The sequence below is a fragment of the Mustela putorius genome, unplaced genomic scaffold, assembly GCF_011764305.1.
Source record: "Mustela putorius furo isolate JIRA1106 unplaced genomic scaffold, ASM1176430v1.1 tig00003909_pilon_pilon_pilon, whole genome shotgun sequence".
In the NCBI taxonomy this organism is placed as follows: Eukaryota; Metazoa; Chordata; class Mammalia; order Carnivora; family Mustelidae; genus Mustela; species Mustela putorius.
In genome coordinates, this window is record NW_025422057.1 from 7,124,312 (window position 1) to 7,138,415 (window position 14,104).

General features: G+C 39.5%; 1 protein-coding gene across 5 annotated transcripts in view; it reads left to right on the forward strand.

Moving 5' to 3' along the window:
- EEF1AKMT2 (EEF1A lysine methyltransferase 2) overlaps positions 1–14,104 on the forward strand; it is a 71,143-nt gene that overhangs the window by 23,228 nt on the left and 33,811 nt on the right. For 4 of the 5 annotated variants that reach the window (XM_045068450.1, XM_045068449.1, XM_004751746.3 and 1 more), the window contains one exon: positions 579–974. In XM_045068450.1, coding sequence (XP_044924385.1) covers positions 579–673 — 95 coding nt within the window. In that variant the 3' untranslated portion in view covers positions 674–974. Of the gene's footprint in view, positions 1–578; positions 975–14,104 lie in introns of those variants that run through there. The other variant, XR_006603118.1, reaches the window with a different exon arrangement.

Genomic DNA, 14,104 nt, shown 5'->3' on the forward strand with positions numbered 1-14,104 from the left:
AAATATATACAAGGTAAGATTTACCGTTTAGCCATTTTAAAGCGTATGGTTCTGTGACATTAAGTTCTTTCCCATTTTTGTTCAGCCACGAGCACTGTCCATCTCCAGAACTTTTTCATCTTCTACAAATGCATCTTGATTTCCACATTGTTTGACCCCTCTGTATTAAGTACATTTATATGTGTGATGTGGATCGAGTTACTACATATAAACCCCTCAGAACAGTGCCCGAATCCTGGGAAGACCTCAGCACGTGATGGCTGCTTCCTCCAAGTGCGATGGTGCAGCAGTCTGGGGAGAGGCGGAGTGTAGGGATCGTAGACAGGAAGTGGGGGAAAGAGGAATGGATGGAAAGCCTCTTTTCTGCAATTTGATTTGGGGCTCGTCTGTTCCTTGTTCAGTTTCAAGCGTTAGTGTGTATGCACTCTGTGCACACAGTAGAACTGAAAAATTATCAAGTGAAATTCCGTCACAGTTAATAGTTTTATAAAAAAGGTTTGCAAGTACATTGTTCATACAAATTTCCCTTAACTGTGGGATTCAGTCCCTATTAAAAGTATTTTAATCTTGTCTGACAGGGTTTGAACTTTTCGAAGAGCTGCCAACACCCACGTTCAGCTTTGGAGGCAGATCTGGAAACAGTGTAACGGCATTGGTTTTCCAGAAAACGTGAGACTTTCCACTGGACAAATTCAGTTAGCTTCATTAAGAAGCTCCACATCAAAGTTAACCTGACACAGAAAATGCCAGTGCAAATAAATGCTTAGTAAGTACCCAGGCTGCACATGTTGAAGAGATGAAATGGGTTGGTAAGAATATGAACATGTGAGCGGTTGAGTTTTAGAGACCAACCAAGAACCATTTAAAGTTTTCTTTTGTATTTGAGATGTATTTTTCTCTTTGATTTAAAAAAATTTTCTGTAACTGCTGAACAGTCAAAAACCTTAAAGCAGTAAATGAATTTACAGAAAGCATGTATTCTTGGTTTTTGTGCCTTGGAAAAGTTGAATCGAATATAGCTGCTCATTAAGATTTGATGAAACTACTCCAGGGCGAGAATAATAAACACCAACTTTCTTAGCGTTTTATTAAACTGTCTATGAAACATAATAAGTATAATATTTTGGGTTGAATGGTGGTTATTTAAAAAAAATTTTTAATACCTGAGAAAAGTCCCTTAGTTTTCAAGTGTATAATTAAACAAAATCAGATAAATGTATGAGTTGATCAAGAAATATTTATTGAGCTTGTATTTTGCTGCTGATGGCCTTTTACACACCGCGAAGGATAAACAGGAAGTAGGAAAGACAGCTAACAAATCCTATTATCTGCTAGCACCGTGTTAAGTTACATTATAGTATTAAGTCACTGAATCCTCTAGATATCTTCTCAAGGTATGTATTAACTTATTCCGGTTTCTTCATACCGAAGGGCTAATACTGGGGCACCTGACTGGCTCAGTTGGTAGAGCATGCAACATGATCTCGGGGTTGTGAGTTCAAGCCCCACATTGGATAGAGAGATTACTTAAAAATAAATCTTTATTTATTGATTTTAAAGATTTTGTTTGTCAGAGAGAGAGAGCACAGACAGGGGGAGCAGCAGGGAAAGGGAGAAGCAGGATTCTTGCTGAGCACGGAGCCCGATTCAGGACTCAATTCCAGGACCTTAGGATCATAACCTGAGCCGAAGGCAGCCACTTAACCAACTGAGCCACCCAGGCGTCCCAAAATAAAATCTTAAAACAACAACAACAACAACAACAAAAAAGCTAGTGTAGGATGGAGCCAGGAAGGATTCTTTGGGTCTGACTAAAACCCATTCTCTTCCTCTAGCATATTAGCCCCTCTGCCTCCTCTAAGTCTTTGCTTTATTGGTACCTGCAGTTCAGTAGGGGAACCAGGACTGGTCCAGAGAAGACACTGTCAGAGAAATCGAATAGTCGAATTTTCAAGAGTTCTGCAGCTCCTTGTTGTGACAGTGTTGGTCTGTGGCCCGTGAGTTAGTGCGTCATCCTTCCCTACTTTTCTCCATCTCCCTTTTGTCTTAACGGACTTGCCTAACCAAGAACTGAATAGTGGCATTCTTTCGGGAAAGGGTGGTGTAGGCTATAAGTATATATAAGCCTTTGAGGACGTGGGGACAAAGATATTTTAGTTAGGGCTAATTAGAAAGAGAAAGTTTATTTGTTAATGTTTTTGAAGAGAGATGTTAATATATAATGCCAGTTTTGTATTTGGGATAATATTTTCATATTGGAGCCACAATACAGATTTTAAAGTGATACAGTTTTTGATGATTTTCAACTTTTTGGATTGGTTGGATTTTTGTTTGGCAAATGTTAACCTAGTAACGAGTAAGTCTAGCATTATAATCCTTTTTTCTTTTCTTTTTGTGTCTGAATGGGGGCAGGAGTACGGGGAGCAGAGGGGCTTGATTTAAATCAACATTAATCAGCCGTTAAGATTACTACCTGCCTTGCACAAGATAACTGAAGACATTTACAAAAGCTTTCAACACAAATAACATTGTTTGAAAACCTTTAATTTTTAACATGTAAAGAGTGAGGAGTTCCTTCAAAATATATGTGATTTAAACTTACCAAAAAATTGCGTTAATGTTACAAATTAGGCAAAGGATCTTAAACCACAGGAAAACAGTTCATAATTTATTGAGGAGATCTGCTCTTTGTTGTTTTTTCATATTACTGTTCCTTGATATCAAATAGAACAGTAGTGTGGAAGTACTTTTTTTTAGAATTTTGAGTTGTTACGTCTGGTATTTTCAAGCATCACTCTAACAGAAAGGGCTTTCTGTGCTCCAGACTGAGGCACTGGGTTTGATTCACCGATAGCTTGGAGTGGGCCTTTGTTGAAAAGCTCCTCGAGTCACCCTTGTGGCGGGGGATGTATGTTCCATTTGCAGAGAAGAAGGATTTGGGGGAATCATGGAGCTGTTGCTAAGATCAGGAGAAGGGATTTGTGATCTCTCCTTATCAGTTAATCCTGCTGGAAGCCAGCCTCTCAGAGGTTGAAATTAGAACAAATGGAAGGTCCCAAAATGCGAACACTAAATTAGTATTTTCAAATAATACCACACTTTAAAAAACGAGGCCAGTAAACGGCCCCAAGTTACTGAAGCAAGTCGTAAATATGTGACTGTTAAACTGAGTTTCGTTAAAGCACGTGACTGTGTGGGTAACTGGAAGAAATTATACGGTTATAAAAGGGAGCGTGAGTTATGTAGTGAGCGCTGGTTTCTCTGCATAAAAAGTTGGAATTGTAATTTTATTTCATCAAAAGACACTCCTATTTTGAGGAAACTTGTTTGAAATGCAAACGAAGTTTCTTTCCAGAGCCTGCGTGCCCTTGTTGCTTCTCATTACGCTGTTACTGCTGCAGAGCAGGGCTGCTGCAGAGCAGGGCGTCTGTGTGTAGGAAGCGCGCGGCCGGTCCCAAGGGATTTGAGGCTGAATGGGTGGGTTACACCAATTAACAAATAGAAAGTTTCAGAACATTTTGTTTTAAGCCAGGTGCACAAGTTAGAGTTGCTTTTTGGGACTGGCATTTATGCATATGAGAATCAAACCTGACACTCCTCTTGGCAGCTTGACTGAAGCCATTTTAAAATAAGTACAAACTGTCCTTGAATTGATTTTCCCCCCATTGTAGTAGCAGCAAGTTGGCCTTTCTTCGTCTGTGACATGCATGCAGTTTTCTGTTATTTGGGGGGAGGAAGGGAGGTAAACGTATACAAAAGACTTCTATTTATTTTTTATTTTTAGTTTTCTTAAAAAAGATTTTATTTATTTATTTGACAGAGAGAGAGAGCACAAGTAGGCAGAGCGGTGGGCAGAGAGAGAGGGAGAAGCAGGCTTTCCGCTGAGCAGAGGGCCCAACGTGGGGCTCGATCCCAGGACCCTGGGATCACGACCTGAGCCAAAGGCAGCCTCGTAACCGACTGAGCCACCCTGGTACCCCATACAAAAGACTTTAAGTCTTTGAGTGAATAATGTGTTTCAGTTTACTTTTTATTTTTAATTTTCTGTGATACTGTAATATTATATAGTATATGTTGACCTTAATTCACGTTCATCCGGAGTATAGTAGAAAGCTTAATTTTTAAGGAACCTTTGTTAGTCTCTAACCTTTGAAATAATTTTCCTTAACTTGGTATGCAAAGAAATAGAGTATCCCTGCTTATGTCAATAGACTCTGATATATGTTTTCTTAAATAATTTTATTTTACGTATTTATGCATGCATGTGTCTGGTAGTCCATAATGAAAATATATACAAATGTGAAAACTCAGTTGCTCTCCAGGCCAGCATTCTGCTGCTGTGGGGAGGCCTGGGTTTGATTTCCTGTTGGCACTGTGAGCTAGAGTGTACGTGCTCCAGAGAGAGCTTTCTGCTTTGAAAGTAAGAGACCAAGTGTCTTGTGTTCCACAGTAGTAACCTCTTTAGCTAATTGTATGTGTGGGGGTTGTTGATGGGCTCTGAAAGGAGTCTTGTCTAGTACACTTCACTGGAAGGAGGCTGCCCATGACCTAGAGCTTGATTGTGGGAGACCAGGAGCATGGTAGGTTGAAGGACAATTGTTTAGTGGGAAAAAAATTAGGAAACCCTTGTCATTTCTCTGTCAGGCAGGAAACAGAGATGTCCTTAGATGAAGGGGGAGCACATGAGCATGTTTTATTAACAGTTAATGGAAGAAAATTAATGCTAATTTATTCTTCATACACACCATGCAATTTGTTAGAAAAGTAAAAGAATAGTTTGAAATTCTTTGGTCAATTGATGGGTTCCTATGTTAGGGGCATAGAAATGAAACTCAACATTAAGCAGACAAATACCCAAGCCCACAGGCTACATAAATGCTGAATAAAACCAGCTCTACAATAGAACTCTGAAAAGCGAGGGGTAAGAAGCCTAATGAATGATTGAATATGACCTTAGCAAAATCCCTGGAGTGTTGTTGAAAGATCATTCATTTCCAGCTTAGATGTCAAGATGGGCTCCAGTAACCAGGAAAAAAGAGAGCTTGAGTCAGTACTTACTGAGTTTTAAAAAATCTTTACAACTCAGTGCATTAGACTAATCATTAAAAGGGCTTCTCTAACTGAATTTTGAGCTGTCACTGTGTAGACCTGTAGTGTAGGCCCAGGGAAACCAAATTAAAAAGATAGGACTAATTCGCAGGACCTCAGTGTATCAATATCATACTTTTATGGAGTAGGACTTCAAAAACTGGATGTAGAGGCTGGCAGAATGTACTTTTGTCATGCTGATACTATTGTAAGGAAGACTTACAACCGCGAGATCAATTGTGCCTTAGAGTAATTGCAAATAACTTGCCCAGTTACTTAGAAGAAGATAGGGAAAAACCAAAATGTACCTTTTTCATTTCTAAGTGGCCTATTCTGAAGAAATGATAAATTCTTTTACGTTATATTTTAAAATATGTATTTTTATTACTGCATCGGAAAATAAGTATTTTGTGAGTGATCTTTGTTGTGCGTGCTGTCCAGAAGCTTTTTAAGAAAAGCCAGTCTAACACATTTGTTTTCCCAAATACCTAAAAATTTACACATGAACTAGGATTAGCGTATCCTGGATGTTGTATGAGGAACTTAAATAGGAAAACACTCTGTTGCATAAGGGGACCTTGAACTGTATTTCTCATTCTTCATTAACATACTTACCGATGAAGCGGTTTATTATTGTCTGTGACTCTAGCAGAACCGAAGTGCTGTTGGGAGGGTCGCAGCTCTCCTGCTCTGGCCCTCCATGCTGCTTGTCAGAGCTGGGCAGAGTCGGGGGAGGGAGCTAAATGGAGAAGGGAGCGGGTGCTGCCAGCGCACGTTTTCTCCTCACCCCTCTAGTATGAAAATGTCAGTCCTTTGTTCCCATCTAATTTTAGTACATCCTGGCTAAAAAAAAAAAAAAAGAAGTTAGGATGCTTTCCAACCCTGGAACTTTGAGGGGTGGGGTAGGCGGGGGAAAGGGGAGAGGAAGGAGCAGTTTACATTCCATATCCGTCTGCCTTTCTGCAACAGCATCTAGGCCCTACTCTGTTGATTCTGGTAATGAAATAAATTTAGATGCACCGAAGCAGCAATAATTAAGTTTTCCTTCCATGTCCTCAACAAGAAGCCTGGTTGGAGTCTGAATGGGGAAAATCATAATATGGCATTTAATAAAACAAAGTGGGTTGAATTAAAGAGCTGTGTGCAAGGTTTGGAAGACAGGCCTGAAATTGTGAATGAAAAACTGCATGTTGTCTTCTTTATAAATGTAACCTTTGAGGCCCATTTGTGATTCAGCGAATCTGCTTTTATACTTTTATTTTGAATGAGAATAATATTTGTTGATTTTTGAGAAGCAGTCCTAACCAAGGTGCACAGGTCAGAGCTATTTATTCCTTGTGGAAACCTTCGTAGGTGGAGAGGGAAAGACCTGATTTCGTGAAGAGAACCAGTTGGGTCAAAAAATTGATAGGATAGTTTGTTCAGCAGATAGGACCGAATTCCATATGGCTTTGTAGTTGGAAGTACTGATCGTTGTGGTTATTATTTAATTAAAAAGTAATTAACCAGATTAAGCTAGGAGGGGAAATCCACTTGTCGGACCGTACCATGAAATAAGCCCATCTTTTCCAGAGGTTTGGTGCTTCAGCGTGCTGAGGTTTCCTCTTGGAATCTCTGTATGGTAAAGATGTTCAGATAGCCAGAGGTAGGAGGCATCATTTTGTTATTAAGTCCATTTGATTAATGATTTAATCTGTGACACATGCAGTATTATTTTCTGAACTTGAAATTTATTTTCATTCCTTTCATTTTATAGTAACCTAGTGTTTAAAATCTGTTAATAGAGTAAATATTGCAGAGAAATGATTTTTTTTTTAAATACTAAATTTGGGAATATTTATTTTAAATACTAAATGATTGGAATATAGGCAGGTCGCTTTTCTTTCCTGGGCTTCAGTTTTCCTCCCCGTAAAATGAGGGTGGTCAGTAGGTGATATTTAAAGTTCTTCTCTACCCCTGTCCTAGTCAGGGCTGCCATTGACTGGGGGGCTTAAACAACAGAAATTTACTTTTCACAGTCTGGAGACTGGGAAGTCCAAGGTCAAGGTGCATACAAGGCAGGCTTCATTCTGAGGCCTATGCTCTTGGCTTGCAGATGGCTGCCAGCCCCTATATGTTCACACGGCCTCCTCCTCCTCATACATGCTTACAAGGGAGAGAGTGAGGGTGGGAGTCAGCTCTCCTGTGTCTCTTCTTAGAAGGGTACTCATTCCATCACGAGAGCCCTACCCACATGACTTCACCTGACTCTGATTACCTTCTAGAGGCTTCACTTCCAAGTACCTTCACATTGGGGCTTAGGGCTTCAACATGTGGATTTGAGGGCAGGACACAAACGTTCAGTCCATAATACCTGCTGAAATTGATTTAGAGAAGGGCTCATGAAGTAGATTCCACTACAAATGAGAAGTTTAAATGCTCCCACTAGCTAAGTACCAGTTGGTAGGTCACTTTACTGTTCTGTTAAGCCACGGTGTCTATGTATATGAGAAATAGGTGTACATATAATAAAACGTTTGGAGCAAAAAATCATGTATTTTTTCATCTAAAACATCTTTTGTGCGTTCATTGGTAAACTTCAGATTTTTGTATTGATTGTCTGTTATATATATTTTTGGTAATTCAGTTTACATTTGTTTGACCATAGCTATGTTTTATCCAAGAGGAAATTTACATCTGATTGTTTAGGCTCCTTCAGTTTTACATACAGAAACATAGAAATCAAGATTGGGCCTAAGCAAACACAAAGGAATCATTCTCACAGATGATCTAATTTAGAACCATAAAGTCCCAGGGCTCTGAGACTTTCCCTTCTCATGCTACACAGAAACCCATGCTTGAATAGGCAGTACATGGGTCTGCCCTTCTCAGGCCTTGTAACCTCTCTGGGTTACTGTCTTCCTGTCATATACCTGCTTATCCCCTCAGGGAAGCTGAAAAGTATGTTAAAGATGTCGGGAAAGTGCTTAACGGATAGTAATACTTTTTTTTTAAGATTTTATTTATTTATTTGACAGAGAGATCACAAGTAGGCAGAGAGAGAGAGAGAAAAAAAAAGCAGGCTCCCTGCTGAGCAGAGAGCCCGATGCGGGGCTCGATCCCAAGACCCTGAGATCATGTCCTGGGCCGAAGGCAGAGACTTAACCCACTGAGCCACCCAGGGGCCCCCAGATAGTAGTACTTAAACGTGGTTTCCCTTCAGAACATTTCTTCAAAGCAGTTCCAGTGTAGCGGAGGGAGAAGCAGTTGTGGACACCTTCTGTAACAGGGTTAGGACTATTCAATGAGAAGAATCAGTGTGAAGCAGCTTAGCAGGATTCCTAGCTCACCCCAGCGACCAGTTTCTTCTCCAAGACCCCTTCTTCCCCTTGCAGCTGATGCATTGACTTGTTCAAGATTTTACCCTTCAGGGGCACTGAGTTCATGTCTTCAGTTCAGCTGTATTCTAAGAGTGTTTGGATGAGGGAAGAGAGCAGGAGTGGTGGATGAGTGTGTAAGAGTAAACATTTGAAGCAGGTGGGCTTTTCAGAACCTCTTGAAAAATCCTACTGTGTAGCTCCATCTTGAGTCTGTAGATAGGGCTGGTGCTAAAGCACCTTTTTATTTAGCTAAGAAATGACCAGATAGAATGCCAGATTTTCACTAAATGTTCTTTACAATGTGTTTCAGCAGACTCCTTAAGGATATTCAGATTTAAGATATTGTCTGTTTAAGTGGTAATTATTTAGTAATAATTATTTAGTAATAAATAAAGATGATGGGGAAAATGTTCATGTAGATGCATTGGAATTGGTCAAGAACACGATACGACTTGCTTCATTATGTTTGCTTGCTAAGGCATTATTTCCAGCGGCATGAAACAAGGGAACCGCGAGCAGGTCCCTCGACTGTCTGTGTGGGTTTGATGAAACCGAGTTGGATTTGGGTCTTCCTGGGCATTTAGGAAGCAGTGGGCTAAGATTATTATTATTATTATTATTATTATTTAAGATTTTATTTACTTATTTGACACAGAGAGAGAGATCACAAGTAGGCAGAGAGTCAGGCAGAGAGAGAGAGAGGAAGGGAAGCAGGCTCCCTGCTGAGCAGAGAGCCTGATGCGGGGCTTGATCCCAGGGCCCCAGGATCACGACCTGAGCCGAAGGCAGAGGCTTTAACCCACTGAGCCACCCAGGCGCTCCAAGATTTTTATTATTATTATTTTTTAAAATATTTTTCTTTTTCTTTTTTTTTTAAGATTTTATTTATTTATTTGACAGAGAGAAATTACAAGTACACTGAGAGGCAGGCAGAGAGAGAGAGAGAAGGAAGCAGGCTCCCTGCTGAGCAGAGAGCCTGACGCGGGACTCGATCCCAGGACCCTGAGATCATGACCTGAGCCGAAGGCAGCGGCTTAACCCACTGAGCCACCCAGGCGCCCCAAGATTTTTATTATTGATTTCTGCCTTGCATCATCTAGATTTGATTTCTTTGATCAGTGAGTCATATTTATTTTCCTTGTTTTAAGTTGAGTTAACAGTGCTAGTCACAGTGACCTTTCAAGGTTCGATGTTGGGTAATACTTTATAGTTTATCTGATTTGATCTTAATTTAAAGATTTTTATGTATTTATTTAATAGAGATCACCAGTAGGCCGAGAGGCAGGCAGAGAGAGAGGAGGAAGCAGGCTCCCTGCTGAGCAGAGAGCCCGATGCGGCTGGATCCCAGGACCCCAGGATCATGACCTGAGTCAAAGGCAGAGGCTTTAACCCACTGAGCCACCCAGGCACCCCAAATTTGACCTTAATTTATACTGGAACTGACCATATCATATATAATATACAGTGAACCAGTTGTTTATACTAATCTAGAAAATATTTGGTTTTCAGATTTGTTTGTTTATTTAACATTTTTGTTGGTGGTGAAGTCGCTCCCTTAGTGCCTGGGCTGCTTAGTGACTAGAGAAATGCTGGCCAGAGCAATGTCACTTTCTCTAGTCAGCCTCAAAGAGTGTGAGTCCTTTGAACTATTTTTAATAAGTTCTGTAGGGATGCAGTCGATATGATGATGATGTATGTCCGTAGGATAGTTTACTAAAGTTAAGTAGTTTAATAGTGTGATGGTTAAGTAACCTGTTTTTTTTTTTTTAAGTTTTTATTTATTCGACAGAGAACACAAGCAGAGGGAGTAGGAGAGGGAGAAGCAGTCTTCCTGCTGAGCAGGGAGCCCAACATGGGGCTTGATCCCAGGACCCTGGGATCATGACTTGAGCCACCCAATAACCTGATCAAGATTGATCAAGATCAACTTTGATCAAGATTTTTTGTTGTTTGTTTTGTTTCTTTGTGAAAGTTAAGAGAAGCTGTAAAGTAGTATTTAAAATAGCAAGGTAACTTCTCATGTCATTTCTCTGTTTCAGGTCAGGTCCAGGGTATGTGCATACAAAATGGGCAAACCTAGTCCCTCAGAAACAGTAATGGATACAGTAAAACAAAACGTCTTTGCTTTTGGTTAAAATAGAAGCTTGACAAACTGCTGAGGAGAGTTAAGAAATTCACAGGCTAATATGCTATGTAGGACACATGTTCCTTTCATACTGCTCCCGGGGTGTTCTACCCTTTGGAGCCAGAGACTGATTTTTTTCCTTGATATTTTAAATCCAAAGGATTCAGTCTTTAGATTGGGTATTCAAACTCTATGAAATCACAAACTGTATGTAGTTTCACAGTTTCCTTTCTACCTACTGAAAATGAAATTCACTGTTTCATTTTTATGGGGCTAGGCAGGATGGCAGTAGCTTCCAGCATATCACTAGGGATGAGTTAAAAATAGATTGCTCTTGAAGCAATGACTTATATGGTAGATAGTTGACAGGAGAGAAAAATTAAGTTAAATTTTGGGCTTGTATCATAAATACTCAATCTGAATTCCACTAAAGGATATGTAAGAAAAAAATTGAGATGGTTTTCATTTGAAGACGATAGCATAAACATTTTGTGTGGGTGTGCTGTTGAAATATTTTCTACTTAAAATTTAATGTGTAACAGTATGAAAATATTGTGACTTGTTTTTAGCTATGTATTTGGTGGAGTAATAACGCCAAGCTAGGTTATGGGTGACTAAATGTGTTAATAGTGATATTAGAGTACTTCAGCTCAGATCATAAATAGATCAGGGAAAGGTCAAGAATGAATTATGCTTTTCACTGTTACTATTAAAATAGTAAAATAGGTTTGGTAAGTTTTACAAACACCAGTAACTTTGCATGTAGATCATGAAAAGCCTTCATTATATTTACTTTTGCTTATTTACCATGCTTAAACTTTTCACTGTCTGTTTTTCTCATGTTTGTGTTTTCTGGTAGCACATAACATCAAGAGCTACTATTGGCTTGCCAAAAAAAAAAGGGAAAAAAGTATATATCAAATTGAAATAAGTTTTAACTGTTGCTCTGTTCCTTTTAGCTTATATTACCCAGAGTTCTTCCATCCAGTGAGTTGCAAGCGTGACATTTGCTGTGTTTTCAGCACCTGCCAACTTGGAAACCAGGGTTTGTGCTCAGGACTTAGGCTTACAACCCACACTTTGTGGTGCACAATGCCGTCCCAGCTGGCAGGCTTCGTACCTCAATGGTGCTAGACGTTTGGTTACAAAGCTGTGCAGATTCGCATGCACTGATTTCAATAGGCATTCCGCTTCAAGCTGCTTTCAACTCTCATTTTGTATCAAAGGAGTTAGATTGGTATCATTAAATTCACTGCCATGGTTATTTTTCAATGAAGATAAATTTGTTTTATTTAGTTCTTGAATCAAAAAGTAACTGTCTTCAGGAACCAAAGTACCTCTTAAAAAAGGTATGTACCTCGATACGGGAGATGCCACTGCCTCTGTCCGTGTAGATAGATCTGCCTATATGAGAGATATTCCAGCCAGAGTTACAATTCATTTTCATCAGTGGAAAGGTTTCAGAACACAATATAAAAAGGACAGAAAGGAAAGAACAGAAGGATTAGTGTGTCATCACATGCTTAGGTAGCTGGCTCATAGATGTGGGAACTTACTTTTCTGAATAAGATCTGTATTAGAAAATTGTCCCTATCGTAGAGTCAGAATTATGGCTTTCATCTCTAACCAGAAACTTTATGTGTTATCCAAAGTGATGTATTTTGCTAACTTGTTTCAGTAGCCAGTTTCTTTGAAAATGCTTCAGGTGGACTTCGTGATGTCTATCTTTCCATCATCTGTTATAAGCAATTTTAAAAGGTTCTGCTTTATAAAAGATCTTTTCAGACTGAGAAAGGACAGTGTGAAATGTGAGTGACCGGCTTTTAATACAGCAGTCGTGACAAAGAGGCAGAGGCTTTTGGAAGCTGAATAAAGGGGTTAATACTGTGCTGTTGGGTCCAACATATAGCAAGTTTGATGTTTGTTTCACTCACTTTATTCTGAAAAGAATACTACGTATTTTCAGAGACAAACTGCTTTATCACTTTCTAGTGGTGAACTCTTTCTACAAGAATAGGCACACATAGATTTGTTGGGTAAAACTAAACAACGTTGGCTTCAAAGCTTAGCTCCTTATTCCTTGAATATCACATTAATCTGGTTCTAAAGGCACAAAAATAAGATACCCACTAACTACCTAGGACACTCCTTGGTGCGTATTAAAACCCAACCTTTACCCTCCCTGGCATAAATATGCTTAGGTGAATACTTGATTAGCTTGTTGATACAAGTTATAGTTGGTTACACCCTTTCTTAATAAAATACACCCTTCTCATCTCCTATTGCTTAAGAACATTACACTTGGAATAGGGGAGCTCTTTAGTACAGAGTGATGCTCAGTTTAAATTCTCCTTGGGAGTTTTGAGTAGACATGATGCACGCCATACACAAGCAGTCCTCCACGTGGTGCTTCTGCTTTGAGCAGAGCCAGGAGAGCCAGTATTGCTGTGCTTTATCCCTGGGTTTCATGTATGGTCTTGGAGTGCGACTGTAAGTAATCCCTACATTTTATATTTCCCAGGTGTTCGCGGTTTACCCAAGTTAGTGTTGTTGGTCAGTGGTAATAGAAAAGCTACAAGTGATCGTTTTGGGATTATTTATGGATTTATTCCTAAATTGGCTTATGAATTTGTGTTTAGGTGCCTAGTTGTGCTCTAAATCTGGTTTTGATTTGGCTTTGACCTTTAAGGATTGAACAAAGGTAGACAGTTTAGTCCCCCATCCCCCGATTGCAGCTTACATCGTTTTACATCCAGAGTTCAACTGCTGAGTTTACATTTTTTAAAATAATAAGTAACTATGTAGTATACCCTAAAAAGTGGGCTATAGGACTTAATTCCATAATTTGGGAAGAACCGCATACTATGGAAGGCTAGTGACACAATCCTTATTGTATGTATTTTTTAGCCTTTGGAGATTTAAATTAAAGTACATGAGAAATAGCCATTCATAGGTTAGTAGCACAGCTTCTTAAGGAGATATTTTAGTTCTGTGCACTTGCAAGGAAGCCTCGGAACCAGAAAAACAGGCTGCTTTAGGTTGGAAAGGAGGCGTGCAGCAAAGAGCTTGCCATAACCACAATCCTTGGAATATTGTGAATCTAAAATCATCCTGAAAGCAACAGGAATCATGGTTGCAATAATTGTCTCCAGGCTCTGGACAACCCCCCCGCCCATACCCAACCACCCCCTGCGTTTTGTTTCATTGACCCTATGAACTGGTAATTGTAGGAATAAGCTGAATGTTTGCCAGCAGGAGTCACTCTAGGCTTCCTAATAAAAAGTAAATTAAACTATATCCTTAAAAGCTCTCAAAGGCCATGGTGACACTGTGATAAGATGGCATTAAGGAAGTGTAGCGGCATTCTCAAATTATCCCTTGTGTTTTATCCGTTTAACTTAGGAAGACTTGGTTCTCATTCCTTCAGAATTGGCCTGTGATAAATTCTTTTAAAGCAATGTTTATGGATAAGGATATCAGTATCTTAGCATTCCGCCTATTAGCTCATTTTGGCGTTTGTAGGATGAATTGA